This window comes from Oryza brachyantha, chromosome 2, assembly GCF_000231095.2.
Source record: "Oryza brachyantha chromosome 2, ObraRS2, whole genome shotgun sequence".
In the NCBI taxonomy this organism is placed as follows: domain Eukaryota; kingdom Viridiplantae; phylum Streptophyta; class Magnoliopsida; order Poales; family Poaceae; genus Oryza; species Oryza brachyantha.
In genome coordinates, this window is record NC_023164.2 from 1,916,409 (window position 1) to 1,939,572 (window position 23,164).

General features: G+C 40.3%; 3 protein-coding genes across 7 annotated transcripts; 1 reads left to right on the forward strand and 2 right to left on the reverse strand.

Annotated features, from left to right (window-relative positions):
- Positions 1–373: 373 nt before the first annotated feature.
- Positions 374–3,589, reverse strand: LOC102713517. Its single transcript, XM_006646829.3, has 3 exons — positions 3,189–3,589; positions 1,186–2,167; positions 374–769 (listed from the first exon to the last, which is right to left on the reverse strand). Exons 2-3 carry the CDS (start codon positions 2,109–2,111, stop codon positions 733–735), a joined length of 963 nt encoding a protein of 320 aa, XP_006646892.1. The 5' UTR covers positions 2,112–2,167; positions 3,189–3,589; the 3' UTR covers positions 374–732.
- Positions 3,590–9,249: 5,660 nt separating this feature from the next.
- Positions 9,250–14,895, forward strand: LOC102706169 (pentatricopeptide repeat-containing protein At1g09410, mitochondrial-like). 5 transcript variants are annotated; one of them, XM_040520568.1, is made up of 4 exons: positions 9,250–12,272; positions 13,148–13,392; positions 13,767–13,872; positions 14,422–14,895. In XM_040520568.1, exon 1 carries the CDS (start codon positions 9,250–9,252, stop codon positions 12,016–12,018), a length of 2,769 nt encoding a protein of 922 aa, XP_040376502.1. In that variant the 3' UTR covers positions 12,019–12,272; positions 13,148–13,392; positions 13,767–13,872; positions 14,422–14,895. The 5 variants fall into 5 exon arrangements, with proteins under 5 accessions (XP_040376502.1, XP_040376505.1, XP_040376504.1 ...); XM_040520571.1 differs by lacking the exon at positions 13,767–13,872; XM_040520570.1 differs by lacking the exons at positions 13,767–13,872; positions 14,422–14,895 and adding an exon at positions 13,547–13,752.
- A 232-nt stretch (positions 14,896–15,127) lies between these two features.
- On the reverse strand, positions 15,128–20,991 carry LOC102706449 (endoglucanase 5). The gene is made up of 5 exons (XM_006648247.3): positions 20,237–20,991; positions 19,899–20,111; positions 19,621–19,824; positions 18,952–19,206; positions 15,128–15,967 (listed from the first exon to the last, which is right to left on the reverse strand). The coding sequence occupies exons 1-5, from the start codon at positions 20,447–20,449 to the stop codon at positions 15,257–15,259; spliced, it is 1,596 nt and encodes a 531-aa protein (XP_006648310.2). The 5' UTR covers positions 20,450–20,991; the 3' UTR covers positions 15,128–15,256.
- Positions 20,992–23,164: the final 2,173 nt, after the last annotated feature.

The window sequence follows — 23,164 nt, forward strand, 5'->3', positions numbered from 1 at the left end:
TGACGCAGCCCTAATGCAAGTCAACCAGAATCAAGTACACAAGCCAAGGAAGCAACCAGCATTCTGACAGACAACACTAGCAGTTCTGACCCTGCACACTGCAAGCCAACGGTGAGATGATTCAGCAGGAATTCTTTCTGCCGTTCTGCAAGAAGAACAAGCAACTTTTTTTAACTAATCAAAAAGCATCACAAGCCTCGGCACATTCCAACACGAAATCGTTTCTACAAACCCAGCATCAGAAGCAAGGCATCAATCACAATCAGGCTGTTCCTGTCATGCAAATGCCTCTCAAAACCCAACACATTTGTGGGGGTTCTGAATTTTTCCGGCAATTATCGTGTTGGATCCATGGCGCAGAGATAGATTGAGAGACAAATTTGGGAGCTTTTTCCTGTAAAAGTTTGCTGTATTTCCAGAGAAACATTTTAAAGATACAATGGATTTCCCGGAGAGAAACCTTGGATCAACATTGCTATAAGGTAGGGGTTACATATTTACACAGAAACCTAAAATGGTGAAACAATGAAGAAAGGGGTTAAAGATACAATGGATTCCTGTGAATGAACAACAATGAAGAAAGGGTTTGCTGCTATCTTATATGCACACCAAATTTCGGCTGAGATAGCATCTTCTAGCGTTTGGAGAGGACAAGAAAACGAAGAAGCGGGTAGAGGTACAGCGATTCTGGTTGTGGCTGCAGCGCATTGCATTTCATGTGGTCGGTTCATCCTAGTAGTATGAGCGTCTGCGTCCATATCTAGGATCCCTGCAAAGATCAATAAGAACAGAAGACGCATCAGAGTGTCAAAATCAAACAAGAGTTAATTGTGCTGTTTCATGTCCAGTGCTTAATCTTGACTTGCAGAGATCAAAAATATCAGTGAACTACCTCTGAACATTAAACATAGGCTGCACATCTCTCTGAAATCCCTGTGGGAAAAATTTTTGCATAGGGAGGGATATGGCCATTTGGTAGTATCAAATAAATGCGTGCAATAGGGAGAATATCAAACAAAACTATGGCACCTTCAGATTTTATAGTTTGGTGTCTGCATGCATATTCATGCTTTCATATATCATTCTGTCTACAATGTGGCCTTTTGGGAGCTAGAGTGTATGTCCTTCAGCAATATAATTTCTTCAAAGCAACTGAAAGAAAGAAAAAGGAAAGTGTATACACACCTATAATGACTGGCTATTCTCCTGGATGTGGCAATGCCAGGCATTGCTCCTGTAACTATATATTCATCATCTATTTCATCAAATCTGATTTCCCTTATGTCAACAGATCCTGAGGGCACCTCAATAGTAAAGCTTTCTTGACTAGACCTATTGCTGCTCCTCCTTCCACTACCTCTCCTTTCCCTTGCTCTTGCTCTACTTCTGCTTCCTGAAGATCTGCGGAATGCCTTACAGAAAATACAGGATGTCCACCAGTTCCCCCTAACCCTGTGGTAAACTTCATAGTCATCTCCAGCATCATCATCCCCGTACTCAATGACATAGTCTCCCAAAACTATACCATTAGGCACCTGAGCATGTATTGTGCTCAAGACATCTATGATGTCCGAAGACTGCTGGAAATTCTCCCAATCAACTCGCCGAGCAGGATCAATTTCTGACGGTCGTGAATTTGGATGCTTTTGTTGGGTGTGCTTCTGAAGTTCATGAAAGTTTCCTACATATGAACAACGGCTTTCTTCACAACATCTTTTCTTTTGGTTAAGATGCAAACGTGCCTCATCAATAACAACCCACCCAATAACATCACCTCTACACAATGGGCAAGCTGGGCGGTCGGTTGTGTTTGACGAAATGATGTGAATGCTATCGAGAGGAGCTCCATTAAAAGATGGGACTTTCATATTGGTCGGGAGCCCGTGTGCACCTTTGAACCGCTCAAGACAGTTCGAACGAGACTGGTCAGTGTCGCATATGAATGGCCTACAACCCTTCTCATATGAGGTACACCTCAAAAGGACAGCATTGTGAGGGAAATCTAGACAGATTGGACAAGTGACATCCTCCATCCAACTTTTATCAAGTTTGACATCCAGATCAAAAGAACTGGCCTTCACCACCTTCTTCTTCACCATTCCGGAACCCATACTGAACTTGCAAGACTCAGGGTACAATGCTACCAAGAGTGTCTTCTAGCGAAAACCTGCATGACACAATCAATAAATCAATATAGGCTCACAGTACCATAAGTTAGATCGCATCATATAGATTTTCTGTAAGCAAGTAAAGCAACAATACTTTGGCATCTCCATCATTGCAAAGAAAAAAAAAATCATCATGAGCTTAAGAACTAAGGCATAGTACATACAACCTTTCCAGATCAGCAAAGTTAAGAACAAATAGATACGGTTCCAATTAATTGTACCCTAGTATCCTACTTGATCAAGTAATGATCAGCTCTTGTTGTCAAGTGACAGGTCTGGTGTGCAGCACCAAATGATGCAAATCACATCAATGTCAACTGTCAGCTTCCTAACATTTCATATCATGTGCTTAAGAAGCATCCTTGAGAGTACCATTTTAATACAGCAGTCAAGCACAATCAAAAATTCAAAGAAGGAAAACAACGCCATCACATGCTAAATTGACCAATCTTTTCCGGTTTCGTCTCAATTCCAAACACTACCGCCTTATCCAAACAACAACACACAGTACCAAATCCCCCTCCACAAAAGAAGTCTAAACATCAAAAAAATATCTTGATAAGGCACGATTAATCAGGTGTATCTATAAGCAGGTTTTTCTTGATCCTAAACCATAGTTGGAACGAATTTTTGCTCGCTGAACTAATCAAAATCGATGCAGAAACACAGAAACCAACCAAAACACAACGAGTAAACACATCTAAATCCCGCACATAAACACAAACCAAAAAAGCAAATCAGCACAGAATCCCCTCCACTGCCCCACAAAAATGAAAAAAAAATGAAAATCCTCACACCATAATCTTCCCCAAAACTTTTGAACTAAAGCTGAGCAAAGTCCTAACCAAAAGAAGAGGAGAGACAACTCAGAAGCAAAGCTCAAGGCTGCACCACAACCAAAGAGGAACCAATCGCTCGGAATCAAACCCCCAACCAAGAACTCGCACAGTGACACAGATCGGCTCGGAACCGCACAGAAATCATCAAAGAACGCAAGAAGCGAAGGGATAGGAGACGCACCGCGCGCCGCAGCAGCAACAGCGGCGACCTCGCGGGGGTAGGTGGCGCTGGCGCCGGTGGTGGTGGTGGTGGAGGAGGAGAGGAGAGGAGAGGTGAGGTGAAGAGACAAGGCTACTACTACTACTACTACTACCCTAGCGATGGGCGATGGGATGGGACCTAGTCGCCTACGCCGCCCTCCACACCTCACCACGCCTTCTTCAACCTTCCTCCCCTCTCTCTAGTGCTACCTCATGCGCTCGCCTCCACCACCATCACCATCGCTCCTTCTTCTCCCTCTACCCAGCAAATAGTAGTTTATTCCTCTCCTGCGCTCGTACCACCACCACTACTCGCCTGTGGCACGACTATAAAAGTTCTTTTTCCTTGCTGCCGTGAGCAAAGCCGATAAAAATCGTTTTTTTTGTGTAAAAATCGGATTTTTTTTGGGGGGGGAATTGGGATGAGAGAGAGAGGGAGACTGGAAACTCGCGGTCGGCGGTAGAGAGAGAAAGATGGAGCACTGACTCATCAGCTCCAAAGTTAACGTCCAGTAATCTCTCTCCTCGTCCTTTTCGACGCTTTTAGTATGCAAAATTTTTTTACAAAACATCACATCAAATTTTTAACACATATTTAAAGTATTAAACGTAGTCTAATTATAAAATAAATTTTAAATTCCGTCTACAAACCGCGAGACGAATCTTTTGAGTCTAATTAATCCGTCATAGCACATATTGGTTACTGTAGCACTTATGACTAATCCTGCACTAATTAGTCATTCGTCTCGCGATTTCTAATTGTGTAATTAGTTTTTTATTTATCTATATTTAATATTTTATCTAAATGTCCAAAGATTCGATGTGATGTGTTTGGAGAAACTTTTTGGGAACTAAACAAGGCCTTAATTTCTTTTCCTTTTCTTTTCTTTTATTCTTAAAGAAACTCCATTTTGTTTTCAATTTATGGAACATTTCAGAAATCCCCTCCCAAAATTTAGAAATTTATCCAAAAGATGGAGAGATCTATGTGATCCACTTTGTTTTAAATTTGTTATGTTAATGCTATTTTTAAAAGAAAATAGTGGTGTGAGACCCCTCACATCGACTCTTATATCTTTCTTTTGCTAAAATATTGTGTGCGCGTCTTTTATGGGCGGATTTGTCAACTAAAAGTTATATATACAAAATAAATAATCTCTTCATCGTATTCATCGTATATCGTGTCATTTCTAACCCTATTTAAATTCATACGAGTGACTATAAATTTAAACATATTTAAAATATATATTTATCCATGATAAATTTAGATAAGTCTCGATAGTGTTACAGAATGAAACATGCAGTAAATATAGCAAGTGATGGTAAAAATGGTTGAAAATAATGTTATTTTCTAGAATTCTATTATAAAGTATAGGCAATGCGCTAGTATTTCAAAAATCCCCTCCAAAAAATCCATAAATGTATTCAAAAGTACGTAAATTTATGTAATTTTCTATGGGGTTTATATGGAGACGAATTTAAATGGAAATGGAATTGTGGAGAGTTGGTAGGTTCACCATGACAGATGAGGCTGGTGAATATTCATCCCTTTTAATTTGCTGATAACATTTCAACTACCGGAGACAAAACATTCATTTATCATAAAACATTGTACGATTTTACATGGGACTATACTAGTATTAACAACTTTTGATTAGGCATGTGTTAGATGGCATTCGCTGCAGTACTACGTCAGAATTTTAATATATTTTCAACGGATGAACCGTCAGGTTTCAGATGAACAAAACAAGGGAGGAAAATTAGTACTTAATTACATGACTTATATGCATGATTGATTTCTACTAACTTAAACCAAAGTGTCACTATTTAATTAGTCTCGTGGCTTCCATTCACATTTATTTAATAGCAGGGGTCAAAATGGTTGTCTCCCACTGGGTAGGCGTTTACATTAATAACGGAAAAATAGTCTTCATTACACAAATACTACTATATACTTGCCGTATTAAATAACGACATGGACTTCACTAATAGCCAGTCTCCATTATTATATATTTTTTAGAAAAAACCATTAAAATATCATATTTGTTAAACATTTTTCTAGAGATATCTGATTACACAATTTTGTTTGGGCGCAATTTAAATACTTTTAGAAGTTTTATGCTAAATCTATGCTAGAATTATGTATTAAACACCAATTATTTGTTTATGATGTGAGAGAATACGCATCTAGCCAGCGACGGATCTACGTTCTGGCTACGGATCTACGTTAGAGAGATATGAATAAATTAGATAGAGTTTCAGCCTCTCTTTTCATTAATATTTGATATAAAATTTTAGGGGCTCTTGGTGGGAACGGACGTGGTGGGGCTCGAGTCCCCATCATAACTATATTCGCCTTGGCATCTAGCTAAATTATTTTTAATTAGAATTTCTTATAATTTAACCATGAAAATTGATATAACTATATTATTTTTAATTAGAATTTCTTATAATTGACATAATATCTATTGATATTAAAATCACTTGAGCAGCCCTCCTCCCCCCACCTAAAAAAAAGATAGAGAAAGCAGTAGCCATTTGAGTAAAATTACCAAGTGCCAACTAGTTTCTTCACCGAAGAAATGCACACTTTAACATTGTGATGCATTATTTTTTCTTCTACAAAGTAGATGCAACAACATGCGCTTTCGGTAAGCTAGGTCATAGCCCCCCTCATTTTCTTTTCTTCCAATTAAACTGTACTGTGACATAAAAGACAAAGAAAAAAAGGTAAAAAAGAAAAGTTGTGTGTGTGAGAGAGAGAGGATGGCTTGTGTGGAAAGAGTAGAAAAGATGTCAGCACAGCAGGTTGATTATTGCAAAGTTAACCTAAAGCTTAACAAATTGATGGTTTGCATCTACTTGGATTATTGGATATAGTAATGCTTAATTGCATGTGGTGATTTTTTTCTAACTCTGGTTTTAGGCTTTTAGGTTTTAGCCATGAGCTGCTTCTCTTCAGTAAAAGAAAATCATGTGTTGCCCATTTCAGTTTGATGTCCACTCAATAGTATCTGATATTGCATCTTAAATTGCCATATATTTTTTAACAAACAAATCTAACTAAAATTTAATTACAGTTAGTTTTACTGCATTCATGTGAACAATTGACCAAAATGTATAATGCACGTTTTTTTGTTGACAAAATGTGCATTCATGGTGTCACGTGACACACGCATGGCTGCCGGGGGGTGTTTTGACCCATGCATGTAAGCCTTGCGGCATTAATTGCGTGTGCATGATTATCACTTCCAAATATTTTTTAGTTCCCATAAAATTAAACAAATTTGACGTTTTGGAGAAATTTATGTATTGCCAAACCAGGACAAAAATTACTGCTTAAATATTCTTGCCATTCTTTTTTGTTATTTTCGGATCTCAGCTATTTTTCAATTACAATAGTTACACAAAACAGCAGGGCTCTCTTATATTATTATATAAGGATGCACATCATTATATTAAACATGCACAATTATCTTGGTTTATTAATTACTCATTCCGTATCATATTATTAGCTTTTTTAACTATATCTATTGATTAATATATATTATTTTTATAGATGTCTAGACTCATCAGCATTCGTATAAATATAGTAATACTACAAAGTATTATATTATAAAATAACAAATGAAGGTAGTAATTATATTAACCTTTATCTTTCAGATCTAATATTTATCTTTGTGTAGCTCTGGTTTAAAAATTGCACACCTGATAAAGATTGGAGATCAACATCACCGTTTGGCTGGCGCTGCCACTGTACATGCCGACGTGTTGTCCTCACCACAAATTAAATATTAAAAGATTTCGCCAATTAATCATCTATTAATCTCTTTTCGTGTCATGCCAAGGTTGGTACGTACACGAGCTTACACGCTTCTCGAACACGCACGCGTGCACACACGTGTCAAGCATGCCAAATTTTACGTAGTCCTACGAGTTTGATTTCTCGTCTTCGGGTTTGAGTTAAATTTAAATTTTAAAAATTAAATTTGGAGTTAATTTTTGAGACTTAATTCCATCGTAATTTATTTTCTGATATTTGCTTTTAGATCACTAATAATACTATATAAAAATTTTATTGATAAATTATTTTTAAGCTTAGTTGCAAAAACAATGGGATGTGAATTTTCTATTTCTAATTTGTAATTAATATTTGGATTCTACCGCTATAACTCAGAATCCGAGCGAGAATCTTGGGGAGTTAAAGATTATAGGAAAAACTGCGGCTACCAGAAGATTCTAAAAAAAGCATTCGGTTGTGTTGGTTTACTTATGCTATCAATATTTTCGCACCTATTTTACTAATTTTCATGTACACATTTGTTAAACTGTTAAGCGTAACGTTCTTTTTAAAAGTTTTCTATAAGAAAATTATATAAAAATAAAATTATATTAATCTATTTTTAAGTTTTTATAGTTATCCTACCGAATCGCTATGTTTTACGTGTTCGGAGAAAGAATCGCTATGTTTTACGTGTTCGGAGAAAGAGTTCCCAAATCAAACAAGCAATCAGTGTAACGCTGATGGGTTTTCCTGACAGTTTAGGCTGGCCCCTTCAAAAAAAAAAGACAGTTTAGGGTGGAAAGTGAAGTGTTTTTCAGTTTAAGGATATTCTAAAAAAGTTAGGGATAAAAGAGGTTGTTACCTTCAGATTACTGGGTGGCAAAGGCAAAAACAGAATTGTTAACATCGTTGTTTCATGCAACAGATTAATTGCATCGTTTGTAAAATTAATGTTGAAAGTTGCGTGCAAGGAATGGATTAGCGAGGAGCTTACTCCAAGATTTGAACTTTAATTTGATTAAAGTAGTACTACATCATCAGCAAGAGTACGAACAAGAGGCAGCTCTAATCAATCTCCTCTTCTGTGCTCTCATTACATCACATGCCCTAATGACTTGCTACAATTTTCAAATAGATTTTCAGGGAAAGAGGAAGGAACATGCCAATCAAAAACACAGTTAGTGATAGATATATCAGTTGAGGTGGCAGACCTGATTAGATCTTTTACAAATTGTTGGACATGGATATTATTTATTTGCTACTTAGATTTTTTTTCCAGAAAAAAGATGGGAGCATGGGAGAATTGGACAGAGTTGTGTAGGTGCCAAACCCCTTTATCTCTCTTAGTTTATTTTTTTTCAGATCACTGTTGCCTACTTCAATCTATTTTTGATGCTTGAATCTTGAATCTGGAAAAAATATAAATTTGTAATTGATGATCCGATTTGGAGTTGCTGATGCTTAAGAGCTCCTTTAATTTGCTACAACGATTTTCTACCATTTATGTGGAATTTCTGCATAAGGTTTAATTTTAGGAATCTTAGCAGGTTTTTAGCGCGAAGATGAATTAGTAAACCCCTTGAAAAAAACCTCCTTTGTCATTCTTTTCTCTGAATTATGTTACCGATCGTAACTATACTTGAACTTTGTATTAAACACCTAAATCTAAGCTGATAGTCCTACTAAACAAGCCATCATGTTTAATACAAGCTGCAGTATAAGTTATAACAACTTGTTTTGCGAATCTAAGATAACATAATTTAGAGGAAAGATGGACAAAAGTAGGTTTTTCAAGGGGTTTCATGGTTCATCTTTGCGCTAAAACCCCCTAAGATTCCTAAAAATTAAACCCTCTGCAGAAATTCCACATAAACAATAGAAAAATCCTTGTAGCAAATTAAGGGAGCTCTTAATCATCAGCAACTCCAAATCGGATCATTAATTACAAAAAAAATTAAGTGTCTGCAAGAGTAATCGCGGCCATTCTTCGGAATGGGCCCAAAATTACCCGGCCCACAACCGTTGATGGGCCCCCATTTCGGCCTCGCCGAATTTTCGTTTCAAGATTAGAGTTTTGCAAGACGGCGAACAAAAAAATTTTTTTTTTTACCAGTAGCATCTCCGGCGATTCGGAGGGGGCGGAGAGGCTGAGCTCCGGCGGCCTCTCCGGCGCGGCTGCTCCCATGCGACAACCCCCACCACTCCACCAGTGCGGCTCCTCCTCCTTCGCCCCACCTCTCCGACCGTTGGCGCGCGCATGGCTTGCCGCCTGCTTCTCCGCCGCCGCCTAGCAGCTGCCGCGGCGCCTGCGCCGGCGCCGCCCCCCGTGAGGCACGCTCATGGGGCGCTTGACGTTGGCGCCTCCTGTAGCGCCCGCATCCGGGATCTTGGCCGCCTCGGCCGCGTGGGGGAGGCCAGGGAGGTGTTCGACGCATTGCCGCTCCGCGACATCATCGCCTGGAACTCCATGATTTCCGCATACTGCCAGAACGGGATGCCCGACGCCGCGAGGGTCCTCTACGACGCTATCTCCGGCGGGAACATGCGCACGGGCACCATCCTCCTGTCGGGCTACGGCCGCCTCGGCCGCGTGCTTGAGGCGCGCAGGGTGTTCGATGGAATGCTCGAACGGAACACCGTGGCATGGAACGCCATGATTAGTTGCTATGCCCAGAACGGGGATATCACTATGGCACGCAGGCTGTTCGATGCAATGCCAAGCAGGGATATCACATCATGGAACTCTATGCTTACTGGGTATTGCCACAGTCTACAGATGGTGGATGCAAGGAATCTGTTTGAGAAAATGCCAGAGCGCAATTTGGTTTCCTGGACAGTGATGATTTCTGGGTATGGTCGAATTGAGAACCATGGGAAGGCTTGGGACGTATTCCGTATGATGCACCGTGAAGGACTTGTACCAGACCAGTCAAATTTTGCCTCTGTGCTTTCAGCAGTTAAGGGTCTTGGAAACCTTGACGTTCTAGAGAGCCTCCGTGTTCTTACCCTCAAGACAGGCTTTGAGAGGGATGTGGTCATCGGCACAGCAATACTAAATGTGTATACTAGGGATGTGAGTGCGCTTCACACCGCAATAAAATTCTTTCAGAATATGATTGAAAGGAATGAGTACACATGGTCAACCATGATCGCAGCTTTATCTCATGGAGGACGAATAGATGCTGCTATTGCTATCTATGAAAGAGACCCTGTAAAGTCCATTGCTTGTCAGACTGCACTTCTCACAGGCCTTGCTCAATGTGGTAGGATTGATGATGCACGGGTTTTATTTGAACAGATTCCAGAACCTATTGTTGTGTCCTGGAATGCCATGATTACTGGGTACATGCAGAATGGCATGGTTGATGAGGCAAAGGAGTTGTTTGATAAGATGCCTTTTAGGAACACAATATCTTGGGCTGGGATGATAGCGGGGTATGCACAAAATGGAAGAGGTGAAGAAGCTTTAGGTTTACTCCAAGAGCTCCATAGGAGTGGGATGTTACCTAGCCTGTCTAGTTTGACCAGTATCTTCTTTACTTGTTCAAATATCGGGGCTCTCGAGATAGGAACACAAGTGCATACCCTTGCAGTAAAGGTTGGTTGTCAGTTTAATAATTTTGCTTGTAATGCACTCATTACTATGTACGGCAAGTGCAGAAACATGGAGTACGCGAGACAAGTCTTCAGCCGAATAATAACTAAGGATATTGTGTCATGGAATTCTTTCCTTGCTGCACTTGTACAGAATGATCTGTTGGATGAGGCAATAAACACATTCGACGATATGCTCAATCGGGATGTTGTTTCTTGGACTACAATAATATCTGCATATGCACAGGTGGAGCAGTCCAATGAAGTAATGAGGATTTTCAAAACAATGCTGTATGAGCATGAGTTACCCAATTCACCAATTTTAACCATACTTTTTGGTGTATGTGGAAGTCTTGGTGCTTCTAAGCTTGGGCAACAAATTCACAATGTAGCTATTAAACTTGTAATGGATTCAGAACTTATAGTGGCTAACGCCCTCATATCAATGTATTTCAAGTGTGGATCTGCAGATTCTCATAGGATTTTTGATTTAATGGAGGAACGGGACATTTTTACATGGAATACCATCATTGCGGGTTATGCACAACATGGCCTTGGAAGAGAAGCTGTAAAGATGTATCAACATATGGAATCTTCTGGTGTGTTACCAAATGAGGTTACTTTTGTGGGGCTTTTAAATGCATGCAGCCATGCTGGTTTGGTAGATGAAGGATGGAAGTTTTTCAAGTCAATGAGCCAAGATTATGGATTAACTCCTCTGGCAGAACACTATGCTTGCATGGTTGATCTGCTTGGGCGAACAGGTGATGTGCAAGGAGCTGAACAATTTATTTATGATATGCCCATTGAGCCAGATACAGTGATTTGGAGTGCTCTTCTTGGGGCATGCAAGATTCACAAGAATGCGGAAATTGGTAAAAGAGCTGCTGAGAAGCTCTTCACTATTGAGCCATCGAATGCTGGTAACTATGTTATGTTGTCAAATATATATTCCTCCCTAGGGATGTGGAGTGAAGTTGCAGAGGTACGAAAAATCATGAAGCAACAAGGTGTCATAAAAGAGCCTGGTTGCAGCTGGACACAGATAAAGGACAAAGTGCACTTGTTTGTCACTGGAGATAAGCAACATGAGCAAATTGAAGATATAGTTGCTACTCTCAAGGAATTGTACACTTTGTTGAAGGCTACAGGCTATGTGCCTGACACAGAATTTGTTCTCCATGACATTGATGAAGAGCAGAAGGAGAGCTCCCTTTTGTACCACAGCGAGAAGCTTGCCGTTGCTTATTGCCTTCTTGTTACACCTAACGGCATGCCTATACAGATATTGAAGAACCTTAGAATATGTGGTGACTGTCACACTTTTATCAAGTTTGTATCTCATTTCACTAAGAGACCAATTGACATTAGGGATGGAAATAGGTTCCATCATTTTAAGAACGGTAACTGCTCCTGTGAAGATTTTTGGTGATACATTCTTGTGACTTCATATGGGAATATGGGATATTGGCATATCTCCCCCACAGATGTTTTCATTGAGTCGTAGGATACAAAGCCGATAAGAGATATCCACTAACTCAATTATTATGTTGTGGTCTGGCACAAGTTTTTGGGTGCAATATTCAAATGGTGAACAGTTGGCCGTGACACTGGTATTCCTACACATCAGCACATGAATTGACACCGTGGTGACTAAACTACATGCCTATCCAGTTTGATTTTCAGGTAGTGAATCTCTCTTGAACAAAAAAATTTTAAGTCAAAGGTCCAATTAATATTAATGAGGAAATTCCTTGTATGCTCCAGAAATTTTAGCCGGTCCCCTTTACACCCCTGAATTTTGCTAACTCCCTTATATGTTCTTGAATTTTGATTTTGATCCCTTGCATACTCTTTGCGTCAATTGACCGTTTAAGTTCTATAAAAATATCAATTTTGCCCTTATTCAAGGAAAGAAGAACAATAGAAATATGTGGAATATTGTTTAAAAGCTGTAAATTCATTGTGTTTGACTATTTTATTCTTTATGGCGTGATATATAATCAATGGAAAAGTTTGCTTCTATAATAATTAAAAATTATATTATATTTTTATTAAAAAAATATATGTAATGTATTTTTGTGATGTTAGTAACATATATTTGCTACATGTTGTATAACTTGGCAAAAAATGAATGCTATCTGTAACTTAAATTTATTATGGTTACTATTTTAAAATTGTTATAGATATTTTTTAACATATATTTAAAATGTTAATGTATAAGACCTTGTACATCAAACTTACAAAACTTATTGGCACGTAACAAATTACTATACTTTAATGTATAAGTACTATATGTCCTCATTCGTTACATGTCCAAGGGTTAAATCGATTTTTTTACATTTATTTAACGGTGAACTAACGGGAAGGGTATAGAAGGGATCAAAACAAATATTCAGGGACATATAAGGCATATAAGGGAGTGAGCGAAACTCGGGGTATATAATGGATCGGCTAAATTTTTAGGGGCATAGAAGGAATTTTCTCAATATTTATTTATGTTCGCACTGTGATTGTGTAGTCAATGGTAAATTTACCAGTATCTATCTTTGCTCTTACAGAGTTACAGGTGGCTCAGAAGGAGCAGCCAGCTGATGGTTTCACCTTGTATGAGGTAGACTCGTCAGCACTTTTTTAGATAAAGGAAAGAACAAAACATTTGGTGACTGAACTTTGTTTGGTTTATTTTGAATCAGATGAAATGAAAGCATCCAATGTAACTTCTGGTGACCCTAACACTGTCATCAGAAAGTTTTGATGTGGCTTTGCACACATGTATTGTCCCAACAGATTCGTGGGAATACAGGTTTGTGCTTGTTTGTAAAGTGATAATGTGTTACGCTGATAAATACTAGGTTAATGCCACTCTTGAAATTTCAGACGTCTTAGATCTTCTCTCTAAAATTTCCTTTGGTTCAAAAATAATTCCAGGCTTACTTCAAGTTTTATGTTCTTTTCAGCGCTTATCAAGAATTTCAAATTGCAGTACATCTTGAATTAGATTATCTGGATGTTTTGGTAAAATGTGGTGTGAATACAATTATCTTCGAAGAACCAATGCATATGCGGACTAGTGGGTCATGCCATGGCAATAAAATTTGAATGGTGTCTCTGTTTTGTTCTTATTATGATTACATATCCTCTGTTAACATGTGACTGCCAATTATATAAGGGATACAGTTGGAGTATCATGAGGTTAGTATGGTGGAAAAAAATAAGAAAAAGAAAATGTTGACAATGCTGATAACATTCATGATCGTGGAGTAAATCATGTCAAGATGATTGTGTAAGTTGCATCCTTGTGATATACTTCCTCCATATTTTTATGTATGATACCGTTGACTTTTAGAATCACGTTTGACCATTTGTCTTATTCAAAATTTATATCCAAATATGCAAAACTATAATGCATAATTAAAGTTTTTATAATAATAAATCATATTATAACAAAATAATTAATAATTATATAATTTTTTTAATAAGACGAATGGTCAAACGTAGACCTAAAAGTCAACAGCGTCATATAAAAAAATATGGAGGGAGTACTACCTCAGTCCCTAAATGTTTAACACCATTGACTTTTTAAATGCACGTTTGATCATTCGTCTTATTTAAAAATTTACATAATTATTAATTATTTTTATATCATTTTATTTATTGTTAAGTATACTTTTATGCACATATATAACTTTATATATTTTTTAAAAAATTAAATAAGACGAATGGTCAAACGTATATAAAAATGTTAATAGCGTCAAACATTTAGAGACGGAGAGAGTAGTTGTTCTGATTGTACATTTGAGTCATTGAATGATATGCTGTATACCCCATCCAGGTGCATACTATTGGGAGATGGATAATCGATCTCAGAAGGGAGCATATGAGACTGACTTGAAGGTAACCATCAGTAGTGGTACAGATGCAATGGCCGTCTAGCTGACGGAACCCGTCGAGGAACTCAGTATGGTGGCATGGTGTCCTCTCTTTCAGGCTAAGCGAAATTTTTTATACGCAAATATTTGAAAGTAAGCATAAGCAAAAAAAATAAGTGCGAATAGGGCAGTGGAGTGACTTTCAGGCTAGTTTTAGATCGGACTACTTGCCCGCTAGGCTTTTCGTGTGGTTGCTCTTGGGCCTTCAATACTTGGGCTTTGTTTTTTCCATGAGAAAAGGGTCCAAGCCCAATTGATCCACTGTGTTTTTAGCGAATGGTAGAGAAAAAGCTCAAATAACCTCGAATTATACCGCCGATCCAAACATATAACTTGTTAAAAAAAACAAAGTTAAATGTAATGTATTATAGCATTATGCAGCGAACTTTTCTAACTTTTGAAAAATTTATACTTTGATTTTAAGACTAAACTCTACCAAATGTTATTCCATATGAGGATACAAAATTTGGTGGGGATTGATTTCAAGATTAATAAAATAAAAGGTCCAATACTAAAAAATTCTGAGAGACGAGATGACGATGTTTTTTTTCTCTTTTCATTCATTTAATTCCTACCCTTTTTTTCTATGTTCAAAACATGAAAATTTTATACCACTACGAACTATACAAACAGCAAAAAAAAAGAATATATAAAAAATTTCCCTTTTTTAATTTTTTATTATCATTCACCAATCAGAGGGGGGTCATATAATTCTCGTCTCCTACTACTTTGGTACACCTACAGATCGTCCGCCGCCGGCGGCGCCGACGACGGCGGCGCGTCTTCCCGCCGCCGCCTCTCGAGCTCCAGGAGCTTGGAGAAGACGCCGACCATGGGGGCGGTGTTGTACGTGCAGGCCTCCGTCTGCATGTACCACCCGCGGTGGTCGGTGAAGACGTCCTTGGCGTTGGGCCCGCCGACGACGGCGCCGACGAGGTCGTGCGGGTTCTCCCGGCCGGCGCTGTACGCCGCGTCGAACCCCTGGAGGCAGCCGATGAACTCCTTGTCGTGCTGGTACGACGCGCTCGACGCCGCCCGGTGGTGCACCCGCCGCGGGTACCTCTCGCCGTAGCCGACGAGGTAGCTCGTCGCCATCGGGTTCGTCCCCAGGATGTAGTCCGCCTGCGACTTGGCGAACGCCAGCACCTCGCCGGCGTCCGCCGCCGCCTCGCCGCCGTCGTCCTCCTCGGGGCCGCGGCAGCGGAGGGGCTGGGCGAGGGCGGAGAGCACGTCGGAGTAGACGGTGAGGAGGAAGGCGGCGTTGGAGACGTACTGCAGGTTGTTCCAGGGGCGGATGAAGAGGAGGCCCGCCGGCGTGCGGCCGGCGTTGTGGTCGGCGCCGCCGGGGTTCCTGCCCATGCAGGAGCACACGTAGTACTCCGCCTTTGACCTGTACTTCTCCACCACCGCGCGCTGCTCCGAGCTCAGATGCTTCTCCTCAACCAGCAGCTGCATCATGCACCATCCAATCACTAATTAATTAATTAATTAATGTCAATATGATTCAATATGCATGATCAGGGTAAATTAATTGTTCATGAACAAAATCTTCCGAAGTACTCTCGCACCGTTCCATATTATAAGTTATTTTAGATTTGTTATAGGTTAAAAGTATTTAAATTCAAATAAATTTATAACAAAAATATAGCAACATTTCTGATATAAAATAAATATACTACAGTTAATGAGACTAATTTGGTTTGGTGTGGATGTAATTTATTTTTCTATTTAGTTACTTAGTCAAACTTGAAAATTCTTGCCTTTGAACAAGTATGTAGCTTTTATATAGAACGGATGGAGTAGTTTAAAGAAGAAGAAAATGTATAAAGAATATGGAGAATTATTCTGTATTATAGAAATGACCAAACTCTTCTTTTAAGCAGTCAAACAATTTTTTTTGAGAAGGATAAAATGTATCCAAAATATGGAGAATTATTTTTTAGTTGCGTGAAAAACATGAAGTTCTTCGTGATTTCGATGTCGAACTCTTGTGTGTTGAAAATGTGTACTAAACACCAAGAGACAAGAGTCCATATGAGTACTATTCAGTGAGAAAGTGAGATATCGAGAGAAAATATATTTTAATTAATTCATTGGTCATGTTCGTCAAACTATCTGCCAAATCTCTACAGTTAGGCATGGCTGACTTTTGGGACTGCCAATTCCAATTAAGCCAAAATTCAGTGCATATAGTCCTAATTTCAGTGACATGCCCAAATTCAAAACTATCTGGAGATGCTCACAGTAGGATTATATTATTAAGAAGATTAATCTACATGACAACAATTATAATCTGAGCCACATGATCCTTACAGATTAAGTTGCTAGGACTCTGGTTGTGATCCAACCACTATTTATAAACTTTTTTAGTTTTGTCAGACATGTAACTACTGTTTGTTGAAATGTTAAATGCCTCATGCATGACCATGGATATAAATATTGTTTGCCCCAGATATGCATGGCATTTTGTGTTGTCTACATTGGAATGAATAATTGCCTCATGCTCTCAAGAATTAATACGTTTTCCTCTTCTCACCAATGGCAATAGAAAGTCCAAGATATACACATCAATGCAAAAGAAAAAGTCAATTTTTTCATTAATAACAGAAGTGCTGACCAGTGACTATCATCTAGTCCAACTATATTGCAGAATAGTGTCTGGTAGCTAGAAGCCTAGGATTATGATATGAAAGATTAATTAGGTGATTTTCTTGCTTCAAAGATCACATTCCTAAAGCATGGCAGAGAAGGTGAGACAAGAAGATCATCTTATGGGTGAATATTGAAATGGGCCTGGTAAGAGCTGCCTTGAATTCTAAGCATGGGGAAAAAGGACTATAGTCAATGGAGTTATGATTAGGAAGGCAGTCCATTTCTACGTGACACCAATAATGTCATCAGTCTACACCTCAGAAAAAAAATAATAATCCCAAGGGTTAGGAAAACAGTCTGTTTCCTGAAGAATAATTCTACCTACTAGAACACATGTGGAAAAATGTTTGAAATGGTTAGCAAAGGACAAATGCACAGTGGGAGAAAACAATCAGCATGAAAGGTCCTTATTTAAAACAAATTGATCATCAGGCATCTCATCTCAGTATCTTTCCTTGGGGTGAACTGAGAATCATATGCTTTAATTTTTTTTCACAAGTGCCCTCCTTTTGTGGTATAAGAATCATCTCTTCAGCTTAATCATTAATTAACTAGATGCATTCAGACATTGCAGCTGCATGATTTGTGTGGCAAAGAAATTAAAATGCAGATGCCCCCAAATCTGAATTAAATCAGCATATATGCTTTCTAAGTTATGCATTCCTCTGCAAGATGGGGTTGTTGGGGGCCTTGGGGGTGCCAATTGGCATTGCATGGTTGTGCATCCAACACAAGCAAGCAAGAGCCATGGTAGCTAGAGCTATCTATCCATGCTTGTAAGCCAGACCAAGCAAAAGGGCCTGTGCACCAAACAGGCTTGCTGCTCATGCAACTCCAATCAACTCACTCCTCTTCAGAGATTGCAGTTACACACCTTCTTTTCAGTCCATCCACATCAGAGTAGGTCAGCCAAAAGAGAGGAGGTGTCAATTTAGACATACTTATCACCTGATCAATCACCTAATTACTACTGCTTATACCTTTGAATAATTTTGATTCAGGCTCTTTTCATGCCAAGCATGCATGCCTTGTACGTCAATAATTTACAGCTAGCGCAATCGCCGGTGGAAAATTCTATGAATGAAGTCTTACTTAACACTGACAGATGCCGGAATTTAATTAAGTTAATGAGAATGCAGTCGTCATCTGTTCAACTACAAAGAAAAGGTTATAGTAGAGTAGACAGTGGTATACTACAGTGTATCTGACTGCATGGCTGACCAAAGATGCAGTTTGATTAGGCATGCAGTCACTCAGGCTTGCGTCACCCATGCCTATTTTCTAATGATCAACAATATTACTAAATTGAAAACATTGGCGTTTACGACAAACACACGCTATCTACACATATATAATTATAATTAAAAACATTTAGTAATGAATTTATCGTAACAAAATAAATGATAATCAAATAGAAAATTGTTTATGAATAAAATTTTTATATATATTTTTTTAGCAATCTAAAAGCCAATGTCGAAAATAAGCTTAAGTGACCCCAGAATTAACTCTAAATTTAATGTTAAAGATTTAAATTTTGATATATAAGCATAAGAAAAAAACTAAAACAGGGGTGATAAGTTTTTTAACATAATATGAATGATCGAACGTACGCTAAAAAGTTAAATACGTCATATGTTAAAATACGAACGGAGTATTATTTTTATGAAAACAATATATTGGTAGGGTATCATATTATACATATGTTTTTATGAAAACGATATCGGTATTGTCGTGATATTATACATATGTTTTTGGAAAAACAGATAGGAGGGTAGGTATACCTGGGAAGCGAGGACCTGGAGGCCGGCGTACTTGATGTCCCAGCTGAACTCGGAGACGGCCCAGCCGGTGCCGCCGAAGTCATCGGCGTTGGCGACGGCGTAGTGGAGGTAGTCGCGGCGGCCGGTGGCGCGGTGCAGCCACAGCGCCGCCCACAGCAGCTCGTCCTTGTACCCACTCGACGACGGGTAGTAGTTCTTCACCACCTCCACGCTCGCGTCGTATCTCCCCCTGTACTTGTCCCCGAACTCAAACAGCTGCATGCACCCCGGCCCCACCCATTTTCATTAATTACCTCCATTAATCATACTTCATACTCTCCTAATTACTGCAAAAATATAGTTTTTTTCTCCGTTATATACTTAAGATATCACATTTTTCAGTATAAAAGTTTATTATTTTAAGATTCAACGTACCATAAGATATCAGAATTTTGCACTAAAATAAGTTCTAATTATATATACTCTTTAAAGTATTGCATGGAAAAAAAGTTGTGGAAAAACAGTTGCTCTATCGTTTTCAGGTCTTTCTTTGATGCGAAATATATAAATTTGGGTGGTGATTTAGTTTATTTATGTGATTAAGCAAAGGGAAAAAGGTAGCTTAAAGGGAAATTAAAAGCTGGATTTTTTTTTTATCATGTGAGTGATGAGTTGAGAGCGACGACGTGCCTGCTGGGCGTGGTGTAGGAGGAGGTGGGCGTAGTGGGCGTCGCCGGCGCGGCGGAAGACGATGGAGGCGGCGGCCATGGCGGCGGCCGTCTCGGCGGCGACCTCCGAGCCGGGGTTCTCGGCGTCCACCTTGTAGGCGTGCCGCGACGTCGTCATGTCCTCCGGCCGCTGCCAGCAGTAGTGGTCGGAGTCGCCGTCGCCGACCTGCCATTGCCATTTGCACGTACGGTGTATTATACGCGTGCGTATACGTATTTGTGTACGTACGGGGTACGTACCTGAGTCCAGAGCACGTTGGGGTGGGTGTGCGCCTTGATGAAGTAGTCGGTGCCCCACTTGATGGCGTGCAGGGCGTGGGCGAGCTCGCCGGCGGCGGCGATCTCGTCGCCGTACTCGACCACGCTCCACGACAGCATCGTGATGGTGAACGCCATCGGGAGGCCAAACTTGACGTGGTCGCCGGCGTCGTAGTACCCGCCCACCAGGTCCACCTGCACACGCAACACACCTTCAGCCACGCCGCGCCACGAACGCCGACCGATGGCGGACGAACACCTTGCCGGCGACGGAGACGAGGAAGACGGACGGGCGAGCACACACGCACGCGTATACGTACCCCTTGCTCGAGGCCGTCGGTGAGGCCGGAGTGGCCGCGCCACCGCACCCGCTGGTTGTACGGCAGGCGGCCGGACCGCTGCGCCTCGAAGTAGAGCAGGCTCTTCGACAGCGCCTCGCCGTAGTCGTGCGCCGCCGCCGCCGCCGTCGCCATGACCAGCGACACGGCGACCACTGCCGCGGCCACCACGAAGCGGCCGGAGACGTCGCTCATCTCCACCCCCCACCTACGCCGCCGCCTCCTCCCCCTCCACCAAACACATCGATCGACCGATCAAACACCTCGCAAATATAGCAAGAATCCAAAACCGGCCGCGTCCACTCCAATCGATCAATCACCACCGGACAGTCCAGCCAAGAACATTAATAACTCTCCTCCCAAAACCGAATCAATCAGCCAGCTAAATTGCTAGCCTGCATGCATGCAAGCAAGCAAGCTCCAGCTGAGCACCACAATGGCGCCTGATCTCCCGAATGGAAACTGATAACTGAAGATTAATGGATAATGGCTACTGAATTTAATCACTTCCAGCTATGGCACCTCCTCCTCCTCTTTCCTGCTGCTCCCTGCTAGCTAGCTGCCAAGAACACCACTACTGATCACTGATGCACGCACACACACAAATCTTAGCTGCATTCACTTATATGTTTCTGCAAGAATGGATGTGTGTATGTGTATATATATATGTATGTATGTATGATTGAGAATGGGGGAGAAATGGAGAAGAAGATGGCTTCAAATCAGGAGAGGGGAGGAGGCAATCAGAATGGGGTAGGAATATGAGGTGTGTGCATGTGTGTGGAAAGCGAAGGTGAGTTGGTGAGGTTGAGAAGGTTGGCATGGCATGGCAGTGTCTTGAGAAGAGGAGGACAGGGACATGAATCTACTGGGATTGCTTGGTACTTCCCATGTGGTACAAGGCAGGCACAGGGAAGAAGCTAGGCTTCCATGCATCATGCATTCTGCAGTTTAGTTGCAACAAGGCCACAATTAGTCTAAGCTAGGTCTAGGAGAAGGGGAGAGAGACGGAAGAGATTTGGTTCGGTCCAATAAATAGTACCTCGGGGTACCGGTACCTTACGGTACCAAATCATTTCTGATCGTTGGATCTAATAATGTTCATCCTACTCAGTTAGACCTAATAGTGAAAAACGATTTAGTACCGTAAGATATTGGCCATAACAAATCGAGAGAGAGAGAAAAGGAGTAGTATTTGGTTGCACCAAGCTATCCTCATGTTCCTTTCCTAAGCTGAGTTTTGTTCTGGTTGGGCTGGCCCCCACATTCTAGCACCTAGCTTGCTCTGGTCAGTTTCTGGTAGGTCCAACCCTGCCCCGTCCACGTGGCGAGACGGGACACCCGGGCTTGGAGGGCCGTCCGATCGCGGATCGGACGGTGGAGCATTAAAAGGAGGAGAAATTGGCTTTACAACTCTGAATTTTTGTTATGCTTAATGCTGACTGAACTCACTGGAGTCTGAGTCAGAAATCTCTTGCAAATTTGTTGTTTGCATTTGAAATTAAGCATGAGCATTTTCTCTCAATTTGTTTATATCCTGAAACTTCAAAAAGTAAAAGCCCTAGTTTATGATTGTGTGAGAAATAATTTCTGTTGAATTATTCCTCTAGAAGAGATCAGGGTGCAGGGAAGGAGCTTCAAGGAAGCCAAGAGCTATTAGCCAGCATGTCATGGCAGTTTGGTCTTCTGAAAGAAAAGTTCAGCTAACGAATTTCTAGGTGAAAACTCTCCTAGACCCAACTGCAAAAAAAAAAAAAGAGCTACTCTAGCTAGAAAGAAAGAAAAATATCACTACCTATAAATCAACTAAGAGACAGAAAAAATAAATCCATGAAAAGAGATAGGTTGAAATTTGATTCGCCCATATCATATATCATAATTTTACTTGTGTGTATACATGTGGTTAGCTACTGATCCAGGTTGAGCAATCAGTTCGTTGGCGTGTTGCTGTCAGGAGGTGTTAGCAAGTAAACACCACAAGTTGCAGCTCTTTGTATGTGTTCGTGACTGACCAAGTGTAGCAGGAGAGGAACAGGAGGATGCTTCGGTTGGAATCCAAAAGGAATGGGAATTCTTAACATAATTATGCTTTGACGCAGTTGGTAGCTAACTACAGATATGGAGCAGGAAAGAGGCACCAGAGTTTCAGAAAGATTATGTCCACGTTTACAACAAGCTTTCATTGGCATGGTTCAGATAATGAAGCTTTGATTAGCTTTAGATTACTGTAATAAAAAAATGTTAGTCAAAATTGGGTCAGAGTAAATTGTAAACACACTGCTAGTACTATACTGTATTTGTCAGCAGCTGGCAGCACCCTGAAGATATTAGTTAAGGTTAGGAGAAGAAGAAAAAAAGGAGACATTTTTGTGGTTTAGTTCTGAATGTAGTAGTTGTTCTTACTCAATAATGATCTTGTCATGTAGGAGTACTATTGTACTAGTGGAAAATTTGTTTGTTAATGTGGTTTAGTATGTGTGCTAATACATCATTGCAAAAGGAGGAGGAAATTTACATATCAAACTCTACTTTTTTTTAGCATGTCTCCCCTTTTTTTGCACTGAATTGACACAGTTTCAGTGGGTGATTGTGTGAGTTGTTGCTCCATGCCTTTGCTTTGCAATGGATTAAGACTGTACATCAAATATGTTCAATTTTAACAAAGCAGCCAGCTGCTATCAGGTAGTTAACCAGGTAGATATCATGAACAATATTTCAGACATAGGATTTTTGAAATTGGTATCGCTGCCATGTCAAATCAAAACCTAAGCGTCAGAGTCTTCACCAACACAGCCTACCGTTAGGGAGATTAAAACATTCCAAGATTCCATCACATACAAGTCTGCATAACAAAGCGAACTGTCGGTGCTTGTACACATTGCGTCACCTGTTCGTCATGACAAGCAGAGC